The sequence below is a fragment of the Doryrhamphus excisus genome, chromosome 14 (genome assembly GCF_030265055.1).
Source record: "Doryrhamphus excisus isolate RoL2022-K1 chromosome 14, RoL_Dexc_1.0, whole genome shotgun sequence".
In the NCBI taxonomy this organism is placed as follows: Eukaryota; Metazoa; Chordata; class Actinopteri; order Syngnathiformes; family Syngnathidae; genus Doryrhamphus; species Doryrhamphus excisus.
This window is the reverse complement of record NC_080479.1, coordinates 20,662,108-20,681,318: the sequence shown is the minus strand read 5'-3', so window position 1 is coordinate 20,681,318 and position 19,211 is coordinate 20,662,108. Positions and strand designations below refer to the sequence as shown.

At 48.0% G+C, this 19,211-nt stretch overlaps 3 protein-coding genes across 8 annotated transcripts in view; all 3 read left to right on the top strand.

Annotated features, from left to right (window-relative positions):
- LOC131102383 (cilia- and flagella-associated protein 69-like) overlaps window positions 1-9,967 on the top strand; it is a 15,369-nt gene extending 5,402 nt beyond the window's left edge. For 2 of the 4 annotated variants that reach the window (XM_058048020.1, XM_058048018.1), the window contains exons 13-24: window positions 2,575-2,827; window positions 2,889-3,053; window positions 3,460-3,575; window positions 3,636-3,754; window positions 3,832-3,913; window positions 3,980-4,175; window positions 4,254-4,391; window positions 4,766-4,842; window positions 4,915-5,112; window positions 5,193-5,279; window positions 5,362-5,439; window positions 5,950-8,281. In XM_058048020.1, the coding sequence (XP_057904003.1) occupies window positions 2,575-2,827; window positions 2,889-3,053; window positions 3,460-3,575; window positions 3,636-3,754; window positions 3,832-3,913; window positions 3,980-4,175; window positions 4,254-4,391; window positions 4,766-4,842; window positions 4,915-5,112; window positions 5,193-5,279; window positions 5,362-5,439; window positions 5,950-6,111 (1,671 nt within the window). In that variant the 3' untranslated portion in view covers window positions 6,112-8,281. Of the gene's footprint in view, window positions 1-2,574; window positions 2,828-2,888; window positions 3,054-3,459; window positions 3,576-3,635; window positions 3,755-3,831; window positions 3,914-3,979; window positions 4,176-4,253; window positions 4,392-4,765; window positions 4,843-4,914; window positions 5,113-5,192; window positions 5,280-5,361; window positions 5,440-5,949; window positions 8,285-9,848 lie in introns of those variants that run through there. The other 2 variants (XR_009119428.1, XM_058048019.1) reach the window with 2 other exon arrangements.
- On the top strand, window positions 8,367-19,211 carry LOC131102384 (Na(+)/H(+) exchanger beta-like). Of its 3 annotated transcripts, XM_058048021.1 has the most exons (15): window positions 8,577-10,285; window positions 13,065-13,525; window positions 13,661-13,693; window positions 13,946-14,196; window positions 14,265-14,482; window positions 14,544-14,740; window positions 15,482-15,571; window positions 15,654-15,724; window positions 15,821-15,982; window positions 16,089-16,197; window positions 16,273-16,374; window positions 17,713-17,785; window positions 17,861-18,644; window positions 18,720-19,060; window positions 19,146-19,211. In XM_058048021.1, exons 1-13 carry the CDS (start codon window positions 9,571-9,573, stop codon window positions 18,028-18,030), a joined length of 2,652 nt encoding a protein of 883 aa, XP_057904004.1. In that variant the 5' UTR covers window positions 8,577-9,570; the 3' UTR covers window positions 18,031-18,644; window positions 18,720-19,060; window positions 19,146-19,211. The 3 variants fall into 3 exon arrangements, with proteins under 3 accessions (XP_057904006.1, XP_057904004.1, XP_057904005.1); XM_058048023.1 differs by lacking the exon at window positions 17,713-17,785 and having other exon boundaries at window positions 8,367-10,285; XM_058048022.1 differs by lacking the exon at window positions 13,661-13,693 and having other exon boundaries at window positions 8,584-10,285.
- LOC131102196 (fatty acid-binding protein, liver-like) lies at window positions 18,566-19,196 on the top strand. The gene is made up of 4 exons (XM_058047701.1): window positions 18,566-18,644; window positions 18,720-18,892; window positions 18,971-19,060; window positions 19,146-19,196. The coding sequence occupies exons 1-4, from the start codon at window positions 18,566-18,568 to the stop codon at window positions 19,194-19,196; spliced, it is 393 nt and encodes a 130-aa protein (XP_057903684.1).

Below are 19,211 nucleotides of genomic sequence, written 5' to 3'. Positions count from 1 at the left end.
GATGAACCAGGAGGGGTTCTTCAAGAATACGTTTATTAATATCAGCCACATTCAAGGATGAACCAGGAGGGGTTCTTCAAGAATACGTTTATTAATATCAGCCACATTCAAGGATGAACCAGGAGGGGTTCTTCAACAATACGTTTATTAATAACAGCCACATTCAAGGATGAACCAGGAGGGGTTCTTCAACAATACGTTTATTAATAACAGCCACATTCAAGGATGAACCAGGAGGGGTTCTTCAAGAATACGTTTATTAATAACAGCCACATTCAAGGATGAACCAGGAGGGGTTCTTCAAGAATACGTTTATTAATAACAGCCACATTCAAGGATGAACCAGGAGGGGTTCTTCAAGAATATGTTTATTAATAACAGCCACATTCAAGGATGAACCAGGAGGGGTTCTTCAACAATACGTTTATTAATATCAGCCACATTCAAGGATGAACCAGGAGGGGTTCTTCAACAATACGTTTATTAATAACAGCCACATTCAAGGATGAACCAGGAGGGGTTCTTCAACAATACGTTTATTAATAACAGCCACATTCAAGGATGAACCAGGAGGGGTTCTTCAAGAATACGTTTATTAATAACAGCCACATTCAAGGATGAACCAGGAGGGGTTCTTCAAGAATACGTTTATTAATAACAGCCACATTCAAGGATGAACCAGGAGGGGTTCTTCAACAATACGTTTATTAATATCAGCCACATTCAAGGATGAACCAGGAGGGGTTCTTCAAGAATACGTTTATTAATATCAGCCACATTCAAGGATGAACCAGGAGGGGTTCTTCAAGAATACGTTTATTAATATCAGCCACATTCAAGGATGAACCAGGAGGGGTTCTTCAACAATACGTTTATTAATAACAGCCACATTCAAGGATGAACCAGGAGGGGTTCTTCAACAATACGTTTATTAATAACAGCCACATTCAAGGATGAACCAGGAGGGGTTCTTCAAGAATACGTTTATTAATAACAGCCACATTCAAGGATGAACCAGGAGGGGTTCTTCAAGAATACGTTTATTAATAACAGCCACATTCAAGGATGAACCAGGAGGGGTTCTTCAAGAATATGTTTATTAATAACAGCCACATTCAAGGATGAACCAGGAGGGGTTCTTCAACAATACGTTTATTAATATCAGCCACATTCAAGGATGAACCAGGAGGGGTTCTTCAACAATACGTTTATTAATAACAGCCACATTCAAGGATGAACCAGGAGGGGTTCTTCAACAATACGTTTATTAATAACAGCCACATTCAAGGATGAACCAGGAGGGGTTCTTCAAGAATACGTTTATTAATAACAGCCACATTCAAGGATGAACCAGGAGGGGTTCTTCAAGAATACGTTTATTAATAACAGCCACATTCAAGGATGAACCAGGAGGGGTTCTTCAACAATACGTTTATTAATATCAGCCACATTCAAGGATGAACCAGGAGGGGTTCTTCAACAATACGTTTATTAATAACAGCCACATTCAAGGATGAACCAGGAGGGGTTCTTCAAGAATACGTTTATTAATAACAGCCACATTCAAGGATGAACCAGGAGGGGTTCTTCAAGAATACGTTTATTAATAACAGCCACATTCAAGGATGAACCAGGAGGGGTTCTTCAAGAATCGGTTTATTAATAACAGCCACATTCAAGGATGAACCAGGAGGGGTTCTTCAACAATACGTTTATTAATAACAGCCACATTCAAGGATGAACCAGGAGGGGTTCTTCAACAATACGTTTATTAATATCAGCCACATTCAAGGATGAACCAGGAGGGGTTCTTCAACAATACGTTTATTAATAACAGCCACATTCAAGGATGAACCAGGAGGGGTTCTTCAAGAATACGTTTATTAATAACAGCCACATTCAAGGATGAACCAGGAGGGGTTCTTCAAGAATACGTTTATTAATAACAGCCACATTCAAGGATGAACCAGGAGGGGTTCTTCAACAATACGTTTATTAATATCAGCCACATTCAAGGATGAACCGGGGGGGTTCTTCAAGAACAGATTTCTTGAAAACCATGATGGAGAGAAGCTGTGAAATTGGGATAACTGTATTTCTTGTAATCTCGTTCTTCTGCTCCCAAATTTGTCTGGCGGTGCTATTATTGTTCTGACAAACACCATCCTGACTTGAAATTTCTCACACAGTTGAAAGTGCTACAGTACATAACACCCACAGGAAGTTTACAACGTTGAGCTGAATCACCGCAAGATTTGGAACACACCATCAGGGGACTGACAAGCACGCGTGTGAGCAAAAACAATTGAAAAACATGGCCGCCATCAAGCACAGCGTGGGCGGGACTTAGCAATGATGAATAGTTTTGCGGTGAAAGCGGCCTGGTCTCCCGTGCGCGTGTGGGATTTCTCCTGTTAGTTCTTGTCCAAAGCTCTCATGGCGTGTCTTTAGATGGTGGTCAACTACCAAAATATTGCATTTATGAAGAAGGAGTCCTACTTGTTCTTCATTTTGTGCTTCAAGTCTGATGTGCCGCTTAGAAAATGGTTGGATGGATGTCTGATGTGCTTGTAGATTTTCAAGGAGGAGCAGGTGATGCTGGCTCTGCTCACGCTCATCAAGCCGCCCCCTTCCGCCGCCGCCACCGCCGCCGGGCCCTCTGAGGTCCCGCCGAGGTCCCGTCACTGGTCCTGCGTCCAGCAGGAGGAGCTCCAGCTGCATGCGCTGGCCGTCCTGGCCACGCTGGCACCGCTCCTGCTGGACCACTACATGTCCTGTTATGGCAACGTGGTCCTGCTGCATCTGCTGGACTGGTGCAGCAGCCAAGGTGAGGATCCGCCACGGACTCCCGCTCCAAAAGGTCAAACAAAGATTGTTCTTTATTCCAGATGCTTTCTTTGGACACGGACACAGCTTCCACGCCGCTGGAGGGCGAGGCGGTAAGAAGGCTCACATGCGCTACTGCATCAGGCTGATGAGGTCCGTCACCTCGCTGGCTGACAAGACCCTCAACCAGGACCTTTGTGACCAGGGAACCATCCACCTACTCTTAGGTACACCAGTTCAGCAAGCACTCTATACCGTACTTGAGAGTAGTCAGTGTACGGCTGGCACGGTGGTGTAGATTTGGTGTAGTCAACGCAGCGTCCTTCTCGTCTATCTGGCAGCACAAGTGAGCATTCATAGAACTGCGTCTGTGCCACAGTCAAGCACAGTGGTGGTAGCGTGCACGAGTGCCAATGGCACAGTGGAGCTGCGGTTCATCGGCTTGTGACCAACGGTGTGTGTACGTGTTTGAGTTGGAAAATTGACATGCAGCCCAGTTTCTGGCATTCATCTTTCCCAGTTCAATGAATGGGCAGCACTCGAGCGCGCAACCACCACCGCTGCTCTAAAGTACAGAACATGACTGTCATACAAATGCACGTTCTGCCACCGCTCGTGCCCCGGTCTCCTTAGGGCTTCTGATGCAGATGGAGGCGAGCCGTGGCGAGGAGGATGCGGTTACCGTGGAGATGAAGTCAGACATGCAGCTCATCATCTCTGCTCTGTGTGAGGGCGAGGTGCACAGAAAGGTAGTGAAAGCTCTCGCTGGGGGAAAGGAGACGTGTGACGGCGTGGCTGTGTCGCTGCAGGAGCTGTTTGGCTGCGAGGGCGTGGAGATGGTGCTTCACTTCCTGAGGAGAGGCTCGGCCATGTTCTACAGCGGTCTGGGTCACAATAAGCTCCTCCTCTCCACGCTGGTGTGCATGCGGTCAGTGTAGATCAAGGCCTTCAGAGGTCTCACTCTGCCGAGAAAATGTTGACCACGGTGTGTTTGTGTTTGCATAGCTTCTGCATTGTGGGCTGCGACACCACCGAGGATGACTTTTTGAGTCGAGAAGGTGCACAGGTTCTTCTGGACCTGCTCAGTGTAAGTCATCTCATAGCCCTCTTCATTAGGTACGCTTAAGGAGCGCCGTCCCTCATTTCCTTCCAGTCCAGTCCCAAGTGCGTGCACGCCGTCATCCTCGCCGCCCTGCTGGAGTTGTGTGACAACCCCGACACCGTCCCTCACGTCCTGGCCTGGAGGCACGGCCACAGCGGGCGCACGGCTGCCAGCCTCCTGCTGCATGTGTGGAGGCGGGAGGAGGCGGAGCTAGGAGTCAGCCGGAACCCGCACGGCGGCATCCAGGGTTGGAGTCTGCAGCTTGCGGGACAAACCACGCTTCATCGAGACGCTCATTTTTGTCTCCTTTCATTCGCACATCAAGATGCCAAGCAGTCCATCTTGGGTCATCGGCAGCTGGAGGACGCGGAGCTGACCTCCACCCCGAACGCGCCCAGTGCTGCCGTGCTGGAGGTCCAGGAGAACCTTCTGGCCAAGATCTACTTAATCTTCTGCAAGATGGGTAAAGCTAACAAAATACACTCCTTCCTGGCGGACTGCCACAGATAGTTGGTGCTGCCATGGCCACGCCATGACAGGACGGTGACTGGAGCTTGTCGTTCCAACATCGCACAGCAGGTGGCGTCCTAACTCTGCTTCTTAACACGCCCCATGCAGAGTAAGACCAATTAGGAACTAGGAATACTCAGTCTTCTTACTACCTTAGCCGCAGGTAGATTGCAGTCCTGTAGGGAACTTGATAAATATTATAGGCTAAATATCATAAAATGGAGGTTCATAGAGGTATCACAGAAGGGGGCGGGGGGGGTTCATGGAGGTACCACAGGAAGGGGGTTGTCATCAGCAAAGTACAGGCTGAGATCTTTCCATGTTCAGGTCTCCAGGATCTTCCAGGCTTGTCGGTGGAAGACCAGGTGACCTTGTGCATCGTGAGCAGATACCTGGACTTCAAGGTAAAAGTCTCGTGGCGTGCCGTTGATGTGAGGATGAGGACTCCAGGGTGTCGCTGCGTCCTGTGGCTGCAGGTGGGCGAGGTTTGGGACGAGATCGGCCGGGAGTTGAGCCTGGAGGGAGTGAGGCCCGTCACGCCCGACCAGGAGACCCTCCACGTGGCCCGCCAGGCGGCGCGACGTACGGCGGAGGCGGCAGTCGCCGAGCAGGAAGAGAGTCTGCGGCGGGAAGCCGTGACCGCCAGCAGAGAGGAGGCGCTGGCGTATGAGGAGGTGCGCAGAAGAATCACGTGGTGACGTCACGACTTGGGGGGCGTACATGGTGTACTAAAGGGGGGATTTTGTGTGTGCAGATGAAATCTCACTGGAAGCAACGGCAGCTCACAGCCAAGTCCTGGAGCCACTTTGTCTGCAGGACTTCCAACTACGACACGCTGAAGGTCTGCTGAAGGTCATTCTTTCCATCTTCTGTGGTGAGACGAAGACCGGAGGACACTCAAGCGTGTCTTTGCTTCTGCACAGGAGATGAAAGCACAGAGACACAAATACGCCGAGATGATCCGAGCTCACAACCAGGATGTGGCACCTCGTCCTGAAGAGGTCCGACAGCCAAACACTTTCGGGAGAATGGTCCCGTCTTTCCCTGGCATTTCGCCACAGATACATGTGGACCGCCACCAATAGATTCCCTCATGAAGACATTGTCATGTCTGTGAATGTACAGTAGGTAGCAGCATCGTAACGATGCCAGGGAATAAGAAGATGTATCAGGAAGGCTCTTGCAAAACCTCCAAAGTTTTCAGACCCCTCACGATTGTCTTTTTCAAAAAGAGGAAAAAAGGGATGATTTAGTTGCAAGTAAAAGTCATTTTCCCACAATGATAGCAAACATAACGTTAGCGTGGCCTCAACAGCAAATAAAAGATGGTGTGCTTGATGATTTTGGGGGGAAAGGATAGTAATACTTCTGCACTGCATAGTACTGCATAGTACCGCATACTGCATTCGGCTTGAACGGAATTAGGACTGACGTGGGATATTTGCAGCTAAAAGCCTGAGCCTTGCTTCCTTTTGGCCCTGATGTTGATTCCTGCCTTTGTGTTTTGCCAGCTTTTCATCAGCCAACTGATGGTGAGCGAGGACAGTGACGCTCCGGGCCCCGCCCGCATCAAAATGGCCAAAATTCCCGTGATGGCAGCGGCGCACGAAGAAGCGCTAGTCTACGAATGTGAGCGTCGGCCATTGCGCAACAAGGTTCCCGTGAAAGACTGACGTGGCCCCCCCAGTAGAGGAATGACAGTGCTACGGTGGAAGGTTTGAGGACTGCTAGAAAAGGGAAATTGCAAGGCTGGAGGTATGAGATAAAAAAATGGCCACCGTGCAAAGCAAGTCAAATGCTGGTACCTGTATGCTGTACACTTGGCCCGTTATTTAGGAGCTCCGACTCCGGGTCAGTGACCTTTCTTTGCTGCAGGAGAAAAACATGCAAAGCATTTTCTCACCATAAATGGACTTTTTATTGTTACAAATATAGCCTCAATGTGGAATATATACATGATGACCATGGCTGGTAGAATATGACTTATGGAATATGTACAGCATAGTGTACGTTAGTCCAGAAATATTGGATTAGAACTAATCCCCCAAGCGCGGATGTCACCCAGGCGACCCGGCAAAGGTCCAATGGAGGGGACTTTGGTTTGCCATCAGTTCTAAAGGTTGTGGTGCGGAGTCTCCTTCTGCAGCATCAGGAGCAACTGGGGGTCCAGTATCTTGCCCAAGCATGCCTCCACATGATCACAGGATGAGGGAGGATGGAACCCGCAACCTTCAGGTTGCCTCCCCATTGTTACGTTGACGTCAGCATGGCGTCATGGAAAAGAACCCGAGGTACCCAGACCCGTTGGCAGTCCAGATGACTGCGTGGTGCCGCAGTGAGGACGCTTCATGCACGGTGCTGGCTGACACCAGTCCCCTGTGGCTCCTCCATGGGGCTTTGCAGGCGGGAATGGTCATCGCCATGGCTTGCTTTCATCTCCAAGGTGGCTCCTTTTATGTCTTACTAGCAATCATAACCCAACGCTAACTTGATACTTCACTTCTATGATATGGCGGGTTCAGGGACGGCAGGAAGCTATCGATAACCTCAGACAGGATCCATGAAGGCAGCCAGCTTTTATTTATTAGACCATTTATTAGTCAAACTCAGGCCCGGGGGCCAGATCTGGGCCGTGCTGCACTTTCACCGGACCCGTGGAAGTGTTTGCAAAATAGCATTGGGTTGGCCCGCCTCACCAACCTTATGTAAAGCGCTTACAGCGATCTGCGTAATGAAGCGATTCCCCCGGTAAATACGAAGGAATTTTATTTTGGAAGTGGAAGTATTGGATGTAGCACAGAATTCACAACAAGTCTTTAAAGGGTGTCAGATTCTGACCAAAAATCCAAATCATTGAACGGTACATGACTAAAAAGAGAGAATTTTAACCATTACACCCTGTCTGTACAAAAAACACCTTAAAGAGGTCTTAAAGTCGGCTTTGAGTCTGACATCCCTCTATTAGACCATGAGGCCATGCGGTTCCACCGGCGGCCAGCAGAGGCTGTTAAAGAGGCTTCTCAGCAGCACGACTTGAAGCACGGCAATCTAGAAGATCAGGGTCAAAAAATGGACAAAGAAGCTTTTTGAGGATTGAAAGGTAAATGCTATTTAAAGCGGCTATGAAATTCTCAGAGATGAATAACGTACCTAGATGTAGAGCAGGGATGGGCAACTTCTGGGAGACTTGCTTCCCCTGCTGGTGGGATTGGAAATGAATCCAAGGCCACCAGTTAGCCATGTCTGATGTGATGCTGGTCTTCTACGTGTCCCATCCATCCCTTCCTGTCTGCAGAGGCAGGCGTCTGAGGAAGTAGCCAGAATGACGGGCGTGTTGGCGGGCTGCAGTGTCTGCACTTCTCCTACTGTAGCTGTCCTCGGACTCAGGAGAACTCCAGTCGTTGGTTGTCTTACATGTTGTATGTAGTGTTGGATTCCGCTTGCTATTGTTGTCCACCTTCCATGGTGACTTTTATCTCTGCCTTCTTTGTGTGTCAACCTTTGACGTTCTCTTCTGCGTGGCCCAAATTCTCCTCCTCTTGGCTTTGGACACCCCTGCTTTGCATGCTGGAGTATTAGCATGGGTATTAGCCAGGAATGTAGCTGCACACAGGATGAGATGTGCTGGAAGTAACAGACAGAATGCACGTCAGCATTCATGGAAGCATTCATTTAGCGCCACGCTAGGACTTGGAGCGGAGTTGTGGCGTTAGGGTCTGTTCGGGACCACCGATACAGCATCACTCCGAAGTTTGGGGACACCTTTTCATGCAGGAGGTGTCCCGAAACCTTTGACTGTGGTTGTTTAGCTAAAGGAGAGCGGCTGACAGATGGATGACTATTATTATTATTATTATTATTATTATTATTATTATTATTATTATTATTATTATTATTATTATTATTATTATTATTATTGCCCTTGATGAACTCAACAGGCTTTTTCCCTCTGCTATTGCCCTCCATTTGACCTCCAGAGAGGAGGGGGCCACCATGTGGGCTGTGGGAAAAGGGATGCCAGTGTTGTTTTTACTCGCTCGTCGCTCACAGACTGGGAGAAAACAGTCAATTAAAATACATCATACTTTACAAGGGCACAGGGGTACACTGGTATAGGGGTACACTGGTATAGGGGTACACATTTACAGGGGTACACGGCTACAGGCGTGTACAAAGCTTTTCCGCTCAGGGCCACATACTGAAAAAGGACAGGATGCAAGAAGGTTGGGAGATTTGAAGAAAAAAAAGCTTTGTGACAAATATCATCCCCATCAACTTCACCCTTTTTCATGATTTTTGCTGTTTTTTTATTTTGAAATAATGTGAGAAAGAATGGATACTATCAAGACGAGGAAGAGGAATTGTCATCTAGAAAAAGTTGGCGTGCAGACTTTTCCCACTGGTGTGTACGAGCATGTTGAGTATGCAGCCTGGGTGGAAAGCATGAAGCATTCATTTTTCATGAGTGACGGAAAATGGAAACTGCAGACTGATGCGTCCTCGCTGGGAAATACTTCATCAAGTACTGTACAGTATACAGTCTGCACTCCTTGTGCACAGGAAGTAGTGTCTGCTGGGAGCGGTCGATACTGCCAGGTTTGGTATCAATCCCATAGCGAGTAAATATGGCCCTCCTGTGTTGAAGAAAAAAAGTATATCCCCGAAACCCATACTAGCCTCAGTATGGATGCTGTGGATGACTTGGTATGGATGACTAAGTGTGGATGCTGTGGATGACTTAGGATGGATGACTAAGTGTGGATGCTGTGGATGACTTGGTATGGATGACTAAGTGTGGATGCTGTGGATGACTTAGGATGGATGACTTAGTGTGGATGCTGAGGATGACTTAATATGGTTGCTGTGGATGACTAAGCGTGGATGCTGTGGATGACTTAGTATGGATGACTTAGTGTGGATGCTATGGATGACTTAGTATGGATGATTTTGCATGGACGACTTAGTATGGATGATTTAGTATGGATGACTAAGTGTGGATGCTGTGGACGACTTAGTATGGATGACTAAGTGTGGATGCTGTGGACGACTTAGTATGGATGACTTAGTGTGGATGCTATGGATGACTTAGTATGGATGATTTTGCTTGGACGACTTCGTGTGGATGATTTAGTATGGATGACTTAGTATGGATGATTTTGCATGGACGACTTAGGATGGATGATTTAGTATGGATGACTAAGTGTGGATGCTGTGGACGACTTAGTATGGATGATTTAGTATGGATGACTTGGTATGGATGCTATGGCTACTGTAGGCCTGGTTCCTGCATCCCTCCAGTCCAGCAGGTGTCACTGCAGGAGTTGCACGTGAGGCTCACCTCATCCACTGGACTGATAAGCAGCTTGATGACATTTTGCTTGTTTATGTCTCCACCCACGCGCCCCCACAGTCCCGCCATGCTTCCATTCCCGTGGAGGTTGTGCGTAAAAGTGCAGGGCGCGGAGCTCCTGTCATCATCCTCGTGCTGTCTTCCTCCTCATCCTCATCATCATCCTCCTCATCGTCATCGTCATCATCATCATCATCATCAGCAGCAGCAGCAGACCAGAGGCGGCCGGCTGCCTCATCCCAACATGGCCCCTCGGCACCCGAGCCTGTCGATCCTCCTGCTGTTCCTTTTCGCCGCACACGTCAGCGCCAGCGCGGGCCTCGGTGCGCCGATCAACGACACCCAAGCTGATGGAGAGGAAACCCCACCGGATCATCACCGGAACCACTCGTCCGCCCACAGGAAGCCTTTTCCGGTGTTGGCGTTCAACTACGAGCACGTCAGGACGCCCTTCGAGATCTCGCTATGGATCCTGTTGGCTCTCCTCATGAAGCTCGGTGAGTGTCTCCTTCGCGTGACTGACGTGTGACGTCACTGCACGTGTTGCTGCACGAGCATTATTCGCCTGGGCTTCTCCAAAAACTTTACAAATAGTTTGGGGATGTTCAACGGAGAAAATAACTGCCATGCATAAGGACACATTTTCATATTTGTATCACTCCATATACTTTCATATACTAGCTATCGTGTACGTATCACTCCATATACCTTCATATACTAGCTATCGTATACGTATCACTCCATATACCTTCATATACTAGCTATCATATATGTATCATATACTAGCTATCGTATACGTATCACTCCATATACCTTCATATACTAGCTATCGTATACGTATCACTCCATATACCTTCATATACTAGCTATCGTGTACGTATCACTCCATATACCTTCATATACTAGCTATCATATATGTATCATATACTAGCTATCGTATACGTATCACTCCATATACTTTCATATACTAGCTATCATATATGTATCACTCCATATACCTTCATATACTAGCTATCATATATGTATCATATACTAGCTATCGTATACGTATCACTCCATATACCTTCATATACTAGCTATCATATATGTATCATATACTAGCTATCGTATACGTATCACTCCATATACTTTCATATACTAGCTATCGTATACGTATCACTCCATATACCTTCATATACTAGCTATCGTGTACGTATCACTCCATATACCTTCATATACTAGCTATCATATATGTATCATATACTAGCTATCGTATACGTATCACTCCATATACTTTCATATACTAGCTATCGTGTATGTATCACTCCATATACCTTCATATACTAGCTATCGTATACGTATCACTCCATATACCTTCATATACTAGCTATCGTATACGTATCACTCCATATACCTTCATATACTAGCTATCGTATACGTATCACTCCATATACCTTCATATACTAGCTATCATATATGTATCACTCCATATACTTTCATATACTAGCTATCGTGTACGTATCACTCCATATACCTTCATATACTAGCTATCATATATGTATCATATACTAGCTATCCTATACGTATCACTCCATATACCTTCATATACTAGCTATCGTATATGTATCATATACTAGCTATCGTATACGTATCACTCCATATACCTTCATATACTAGCTACGGTATTTGTATCACTCCATATACCTTCATATACTAGCTACGGTATTTGTATCACTCCATATACCTTCATATACTAGCTACGGTATTTGTATCACTCCATATACCTTCATATACTAGCTACGGTATTTGTATCACTCCATATGAGGTTTCCACTCCATATTGAAAATGAGAGGGGCTGTGTATTGTGTTTGAAAACACTTTCCATAAATACCATGTAAATGTTCATGTAGTGTTAGGCCACCAGTAGGATGGGAGTATGAGGCGTGTAGAAGGTAATCATGTAGTGATGGTGGCACCAGTAGGATGGGAGTATGAGGCGTGTAGAAGGTAATCATGTAGTGATGGTGGCACCAGTAGGATGGGAGTATGAGGCGTGTAGAAGGTAATCATGTAGTGATGGTGGCACCAGTAGGATGGGAGTATGAGGCGTGTAGAAGGTAATCATGTAGTGATGGTGGCACCAGTAGGATGGGAGTATGAGGCGTGTAGAAGGTAATCATGTAGTGATGGTGGCACCAGTAGGATGGGAGTATGAGGCGTGTAGAAGGTAATCATGTAGTGATGGTGGCACCAGTAGGATGGGAGTATGAGGCGTGTAGAAGGTAATCATGTAGTGATGGTGGCACCAGTAGGATGGGAGTATGAGGCGTGTAGAAGGTAATCATGTAGTGATGGTGGCACCAGTAGGATGGGAGTATGAGGCGTGTAGAAGGTAATCATGTAGTGATGGTGGCACCAGTAGGATGGGAGTATGAGGCGTGTAGAAGGTAATCATGTAGTGATGGTGGCACCAGTAGGATGGGAGTATGGCCAGCAGGTCAGCCACTGTTCCACGCGTGCGTTCCGTGTAAGGCCAACCCTAGAAAAGAAAAAAGAATGAGGGTGCTAAAATGGGAAATGAGATGATGGTGTGGTGGCGACCGTAGACGTGATGGGAGTGGACGCAGCTGTTGGGACGCTTATAGAAATCTTCCTTTGACCTTTTAGCACAAGCCACACCTCCATTTGGTCGTAAAATGTGAACATCTCAGCAAGCCGGCTTGTAGAGATGCTGCTGAGGGTCTGCGTGGTCTTATCTGTCCGTCCGGCTGCCGTCTCTGAGGGCCGCTCCAACTTCCTGCTCTAATGCGGCTCGATAAGAGAGTGCAAAATGGCCCCCAATGGGAGGGGGGGGGGGGGGGGGCCGACTGCACAGAAGATGGCGAGAATGCCCGCTTCAGCCAGTCCACCACACCCACTCACTTTGGAACAGCGACATCATGCTAGACTAGCCCTTTTGCTGAAGAAAATGTGATCAAGCTGACGATGGACATTTTTGGATGTGTAGCGAAGCCTGGGACAGATGCGTTTTGTTTTGTGAGAGTGTTAGCACCTCTTGTTGGAAAAGTGATGATGGCTTTTTCTCATCTTTGGTGCTCAATCAAATGTTAGCGGTGCTAGCATACTGTAGCTATGTGAGCTAAAGTGCCAACATTTCATGCTAGGCTAGCCTTTTAGCTGAAGACACGTGCGGAGCCGACTGACTTACATCTGGCAGAGCTTCATTTGAAGATGTGTAGTGAAGCCCAGGGGAAGGAGGTGGTTTTCATTGTCTGAGAGTGTTTGGTTTCTCCTCAGGCTTCCACATCATTCCCAGAGTGTCCAACGTGGTTCCGGAGAGCTGCCTGCTGATATTCGTCGGCCTCCTGGTGGGCGGTGTCATCAAGGCCATCCGGGAGACGGCGCCCTTCCTGGACACCAAGCTCTTCTTCCTCTACCTGCTGCCCCCCATCATCCTGGACGCCGGCTACTTCCTGCCCATCCGCCCCTTCATGGAGAACCTGGGCACCATCCTGGTGTTTGCGGTGGTGGGCACACTGTGGAACACCTTCTTCATCGGCGGGGCCATGTATGGCGTGTGCCGCCTGGAGGGCGCCCAGCTGGCCGGCGTGGACCTTCTGTCCTGCCTGCTGTTTGGAGCCATCGTGTCGGCCGTGGACCCTGTGGCCGTGCTGGCCGTCTTTGAGGAGATCCACATCAACGAGCTGCTGTACATCCTGGTCTTTGGAGAGTCGCTGCTCAACGACGCCGTCACTGTGGTGCGTCTTTTGACATCAACTTGAACCTCTTGAACAACTTCAAGATGCCATGTTTGATGTGTTTTTCATTATTGGTGTGAATTCTCATTGTATTCCATACTTCTTTTCTTCCTATAACTTGCATTCATCATTTACATTTACCAAAAGTCAAGCCTGCAGGATGATGGAGTAAGGATAGTAAATATTGTTGTATCATGTGATGGAGTAAGGATAGTAAATATTGTTGTATCATGTGATGGAGTAAGGATAGTAAATATTGTTGTATCATGTGATGGAGTAAGGATAGTAAATATTGTTGTATCATGTGATGGAGTAAGGATAGTAAATATTGTTGTATCATGTGATGGAGTAAGGATAGTAAATATTGTTGTATCATGTGATGGAGTAAGGATAGTAAATATTGTTATGTTTTGGCTACAGGTGTTGTATCACCTGTTTGAGGAGTTTTCCCACGCAGGCGTGGTGACAGTGGCCGACGCTCTCCTGGGGGTGCTGTGCTTCTTGGTGGTGTCCTGTGGGGGCGTGCTGGTGGGCGGCATCTACGGCATCCTGGGCGCCTTCACGTCGCGCTTCACGTCGCACTCGCGCGTCATCGAGCCCCTCTTCGTGTTCCTCTACAGCTACATGGCCTACCTGTCGGCGGAGGTCTTCCACCTGTCGGGCATCATGTCGTGAGTGTTGCTTTTGTTGTTGGGGGGGGGGGGCATTATGCCATCCACTGAAAGCGTTTTTCTTGAAGGTTGATCGCGTGTGGCGTGGTGATGCGGCCATACGTGGAGGCCAACATCTCCCACAAGTCCTACACCACCATCAAGTACTTCCTGAAGATGTGGAGCAGCGTGAGCGAAACGCTCATCTTTATCTTCCTCGGCGTCTCCACCGTAGCCGGGCCCCATGCCTGGAACTGGACCTTTGTCGTCGTGACGGTGGTCCTGTGCCTGTTGTCCAGAGTGCTGGGTGAGATCTGTAGATGATTCCTTCAAGGTCTAAGCCCATTATGAAACGGCGTGCATTTCAGGCGTCATCGGGCTCACGTTGGTCATCAACAAGTTCCGCATCGTCAAGCTGAGCAAGAAGGACCAGTTCATCGTAGCCTACGGCGGCCTGCGAGGCGCCATCGCCTTCTCTTTGGGCTTCCTGCTGACCGACAACAGGATGAAGCACCTCTTCCTCACCGCCATCATCACCCTCATCTTCTTCACCGTCTTTGTTCAGGTGAGAACGACCCACGTTTCCCACAGGACTGCAATCTGTTCGTGGTGGTTTCTCATCGTCAAGTTAGCACAATGACCACCGGTCCCTCCTGCTATGTGTTCTTCTTCTCTGGCAGAGCAGGTTAAAGCAGAGACACCATGCCCCTACTGTACACACTTGCAATGACGATCTACAGCCCCGTCACACTGGCTTCATATCCAAGCTCGTGCTCAATCTATCTGTGGCAGTCCCAATTTATTCACGGCAGGCCGCCACAGATAAAGGAGGGCCAGTGTCGAAAGTGCGACCCGAGGCTCTATTTCTTATGTCTTATGTCTTGTTTCTTATTTCTTATTCTTTAAAGGGCTGATATTGTGACAAACAAACAGCAGGTTTATTGCGGAAGATGCTAGCTAGCTATAAATGCTAGCTAGCTATAAATGCTAGCTAGCTATAAATGCTAGCGAGTAAAGTCTAGTTGAAAAAGTAGAAAATATGAAGAGAACATGCTGCAGTTTTAGGAGAATAAATCCAGAGTACGATGAGGACAAAAGCCAGCATGAGGAAAGGTGGATGTCATATATTCATATTCATATTCAGCTTGTACGGTCGTGCAGCTGGCATGCAGTGGACGTGAAGTATCTCCAACGTTCCAGTGGGTGGTGCTCCTGGTTTTTCCCTCTGGTGTGTGAAATGCCTTTGACTTGGTGTTGGTGTCCTGTGATGAAGAAGAGGTGCTTTGTGTGTGGTCTGCTCCATCAGGGGATGACCATCAGGCCTCTGGTGGAGCTTCTGGAAGTCAAGAAGAAGAAGGAAAGTGACGGCTCCTTTAACGAAGAGATCCACACACAGGTGAGGTGATGAAAAAAGCCACCAATGGTGTGTCAGTGATATACGATGCAGAGCAGATGGTCCAAGCTCCTTCTGTCTGTAGTTCCTGGATCATCTCCTTACAGGAATTGAAGGCATCTGTGGTCATTATGGGCATCACCACTGGAAAGACAAGTACGAGCTAGTCATTACCGTAATACACCCGGATGGCGGGCAGCTGGATTTGGAGACTTGTTAAGAGTTGATGTGCGTGGGTTGTGCCGCTCTCAGGCTGAGCCGCTTCAACAAGGCCTACGTGAAGAAGTGGCTGATTGCTGGCGAGCGCTCCACCGAGCCGCAGCTGCTGTCCTTCTACAACAAGATGGAGATGAAGCAGGCCATGATGATGGTGGAGGGCGGCGCCACCGCCTTCAGGCCGCCCTTGATTGTGGCGTAAGTATCGGACGGGGCGTTTCTTGCTTGTGTGCACGTGGACGGGAGGACCGCCCTCTGCTGGCCAGGCTGCGTATGTGTGGTCACGCATGTGTGTCTACCTCAGCGACGTGGAACCCAAAGGGCCGTCCAGACGTAGAACAAACGTCTCCAGGAATCGTGAGAAGGAAATCCGAAAGATGCTGCACACCAACATGCAGAAGAACAGACAGAGGGTAGGATGATGTCGCCGCCTGCTGCAGCGCACCGCAGCTTTCACACCTGCTGTGTGTGTGTTTGTGTGTCCCCAGCTTCGCTCTTACAGCAGACACGACCTCATGATTGACCCCTTCGAAGATGAAGACGTAAGCGAGGTTCGCTTCAGGAAGCAGCGAGTGGAGATGGAGAGGAGGGTGAGTGCTTGAAGGCAACCCTCACGTACGTCATCCAGCACCTTCACCTTCACGGCTTCGCTCTGTCACGCTTGGTCTCATGTGGCCTCGCCCACTCATCAGCACTTCCCTCCGACCTCTTCTGAGCATCGTCCGTCCATTTCACATCCTCTGACCTAAACGCTGCTTCTTAATGGGGAATAAGGCCATCGTAATGTGAGGAAATAAAACCATAATATTGGGGAATAAAGCCATCGTAATGTGAGGAAATAAAACCATAATATTGGGGAATAAAGCCATCGTAATGTGAGGAAATAAAACCATAATATTGGGGATAAAGCCACCGTAATGTGAGGAAATGAAGCCATATTATTGGGGATAAAGCCACCGTAATATGAGGAAATAAAGCCATATTATTGGGGATAAAGCCACCGTAATATGAGGAAATAAAGCCATATTATTGGGGATAAAGCAACCGTAATATGAGGAAATAAAGCCATATTATTGGGGATAAAGCCAGCGTAATGTGAGGAAATAAAGCCATAATATTCGAGAATAAAGCCAGCGTAATGTGAGGAAATAAAGCCATAATATTCGAGAATAAAGCCAGCGTAATGTGAGGAAATAAAGCCATAATATTGGGGATAAAGCCACCGTAATGTGAGGAAATAAAGCCACCGTAATGTGAGGAAATAAAGCCACCGTTATATGAGGAAATAAAGCCATAGTATTAGGGGATAAAGCCACCGTAATGTGAGGAAATAAAGCCACCGTAATATGAGGAAATAAAGCCATAATATTCGAGAATAAAGCCAGCGTAATGTGAGGAAATAAAGCCACCGTAATATGAGGAAATAAAGCCATAATATTCGAGAATAAAGCCAGCGTAATGTGAGGAAATAAAGCCATAATATTGGGAATAAAGCCAGCGTAATGTGAGGAAATAAAGCCATAATATTCGAGAATAAAGCCACCGTAATGTGAGGAAATAAAGCCATAATATTGGGGATAAAGCCACCGTAATGTGAGGGAATAAAGCCAGCGTAATGTGAGGAAATAAAGCCATATTATTGGGGATAAAGCCAGCGTAATGTGAGGAAATAAAGCCCTAATATTGTGTAAAGATGAGAGTAGGGCTGTTAGCTCGTCATAAAGCGTATGTAGAAGGCGGTAAGCAGGTTTTCTGCATGTGTCACTGCCAGTTAAACAAAGGATGTGCTGATTGGCCAGTGCCACAGATAGATTCCAGCCCTGTGGGAAAGCCTGAATTGGAGGCCCAAATGGATGCTTGTGGAGCTAACGTAAAATGAGCATGTGCGTACGAGCATCTGATGTTTCCGTGCGGCTTTGCGTGGACAGATGAGCCACTATCTGACCGTGCCCGCCAAGCGCCCGGAGATCCCCTCGGTGAGGAGAGTGGCCTTCGAGCCAGGTCTGTCCTTGTTTTCACGTAGATGGCGTGATGTGTGTCCGAGGCCCTAACGTAGGCGTGTGTCGTCACCACTAGAACACCGGGTCTACACGTACGACGACGGCGACAGAGACCCAGCGCCACGCTCGGACCCGAGCTCCCCTGACGCCGTCACCCTGCTGAACGAGTCCCAGCGCGCGTCCGACCACGGTGAGGAGGAGCAGCTGACAGTCCTGCGCCGTCTCAGCGACCCCGGGCCCAACTAGCAGATGGCCACCGTGATGGTCAGAGGAGCCTGAATGCATCCCATCCCAAGCTTGATTTATTCTTTGCTCGGTGTGTGCTTGTTTTCAATCGCTACAGGCACCAAAGGGGTGGAGTTCACCCTTCCAAGCACAAGCATAGTGGCCACCAAAGAACACTTTGATTTCCAAAACACCAAAACATGGCTGCATGACTGCCAATGCGTGTTTTTCCTCAGGGACCTCATTCACCTTGAAAAAAGAAAGCAATGAAGTCCACTTTAGCGTGTGATGTTCCTCATGACGTACGTTAGCGTGGCCTTCAGCATCACGCCTATCTACACTGCCCGAGCTCAGGCTGCCTGCTTGTTTGCGTTTGTGCCAGAGTATTTTTCTATTTGCAGCAGAATGGAAGTCATTTGTCATGAAAATAAAGGTTTGTATTTCAAGTGTGAAAAGCAGTCCTGTAGACCTGCGGCTCAAACAACAGGGAGGTTCAATTCCCCTACGTGCCAACCAACATCACGACAACCACAGGAGGAAGGAGACACGGACACGGATGGCAGCAGCCATGGACCTCAGCGGCAGCTGGCAGCTTTATTGGGAGGAAAACCTTGAAGGCCTCCTCGAAGCAATGGGTAAGAATCTGCACCGCTGGTGACCTTGAAAGGACGATGCTTCCTGTGCGAACCAATGAATGCTGTGTCTTGGAGGCGCCCCTCAAATGGTGGTCAGGATGCGTAAGAAGGTGAGGCCGCTGATCGTCGTTGAGCAGAAAGGGAAAGATTACACCTTCACGCTCAAGACCCCCAACTTCACCGTAACCAACTCACTCAGTGTCGGGAGGGAGTGTGAAATGACGGCAATGGACGGGAGGAAAATGAAAGTCAGTCCATTTCCTTGGCTGAGGTCACATGTGGCTTTGGGGATTAGCTCTTGTTTTTTGTGTCTTCATGACCTCCAGTGCACTGTCCGAGAAGACAACGGGAAGCTGATCACTGAGAGTGACAAGTTCACTTCAGTCCGGGAAATACAAGGGGAGGACTTGGTTGAGGTGTGTAAAGATGATCCTTTTGGTAAGTGCATGGGTGACATTGCCCTAAAACTGAAGGTTCTCTTCTTTCTTTTTCTTTTTTTAGACCATCACAGCCGGCGCTGTCACTTACACCAGCAGAAGCAAACAAGTGTAAGATGCACCTACCAGT

Excerpts from the sequence above, each read along its gene's own strand:
- LOC131102384 (XM_058048021.1), top strand. The coding sequence starts at position 9,571 with ATGGATGACTTAGTATGGATGATTTTGCATGGACGACTTAGGATGGAT. Across the intron at positions 10,286-13,064 it reads GGCTCTCCTCATGAAGCTCG|GCTTCCACATCATTCCCAGA; the intron begins GTGAGTGTCTCC and ends GTTTCTCCTCAG. Across the intron at positions 15,572-15,653 it reads ACGAAGAGATCCACACACAG|TTCCTGGATCATCTCCTTAC; the intron begins GTGAGGTGATGA and ends TTCTGTCTGTAG.
- LOC131102196 (XM_058047701.1), top strand. The coding sequence starts at position 18,566 with ATGGCAGCAGCCATGGACCTCAGCGGCAGCTGGCAGCTTTATTGGGAG. Across the intron at positions 18,893-18,970 it reads TGGACGGGAGGAAAATGAAA|TGCACTGTCCGAGAAGACAA; the intron begins GTCAGTCCATTT and ends CATGACCTCCAG. Across the intron at positions 19,061-19,145 it reads AAGGGGAGGACTTGGTTGAG|ACCATCACAGCCGGCGCTGT; the intron begins GTGTGTAAAGAT and ends TTCTTTTTTTAG.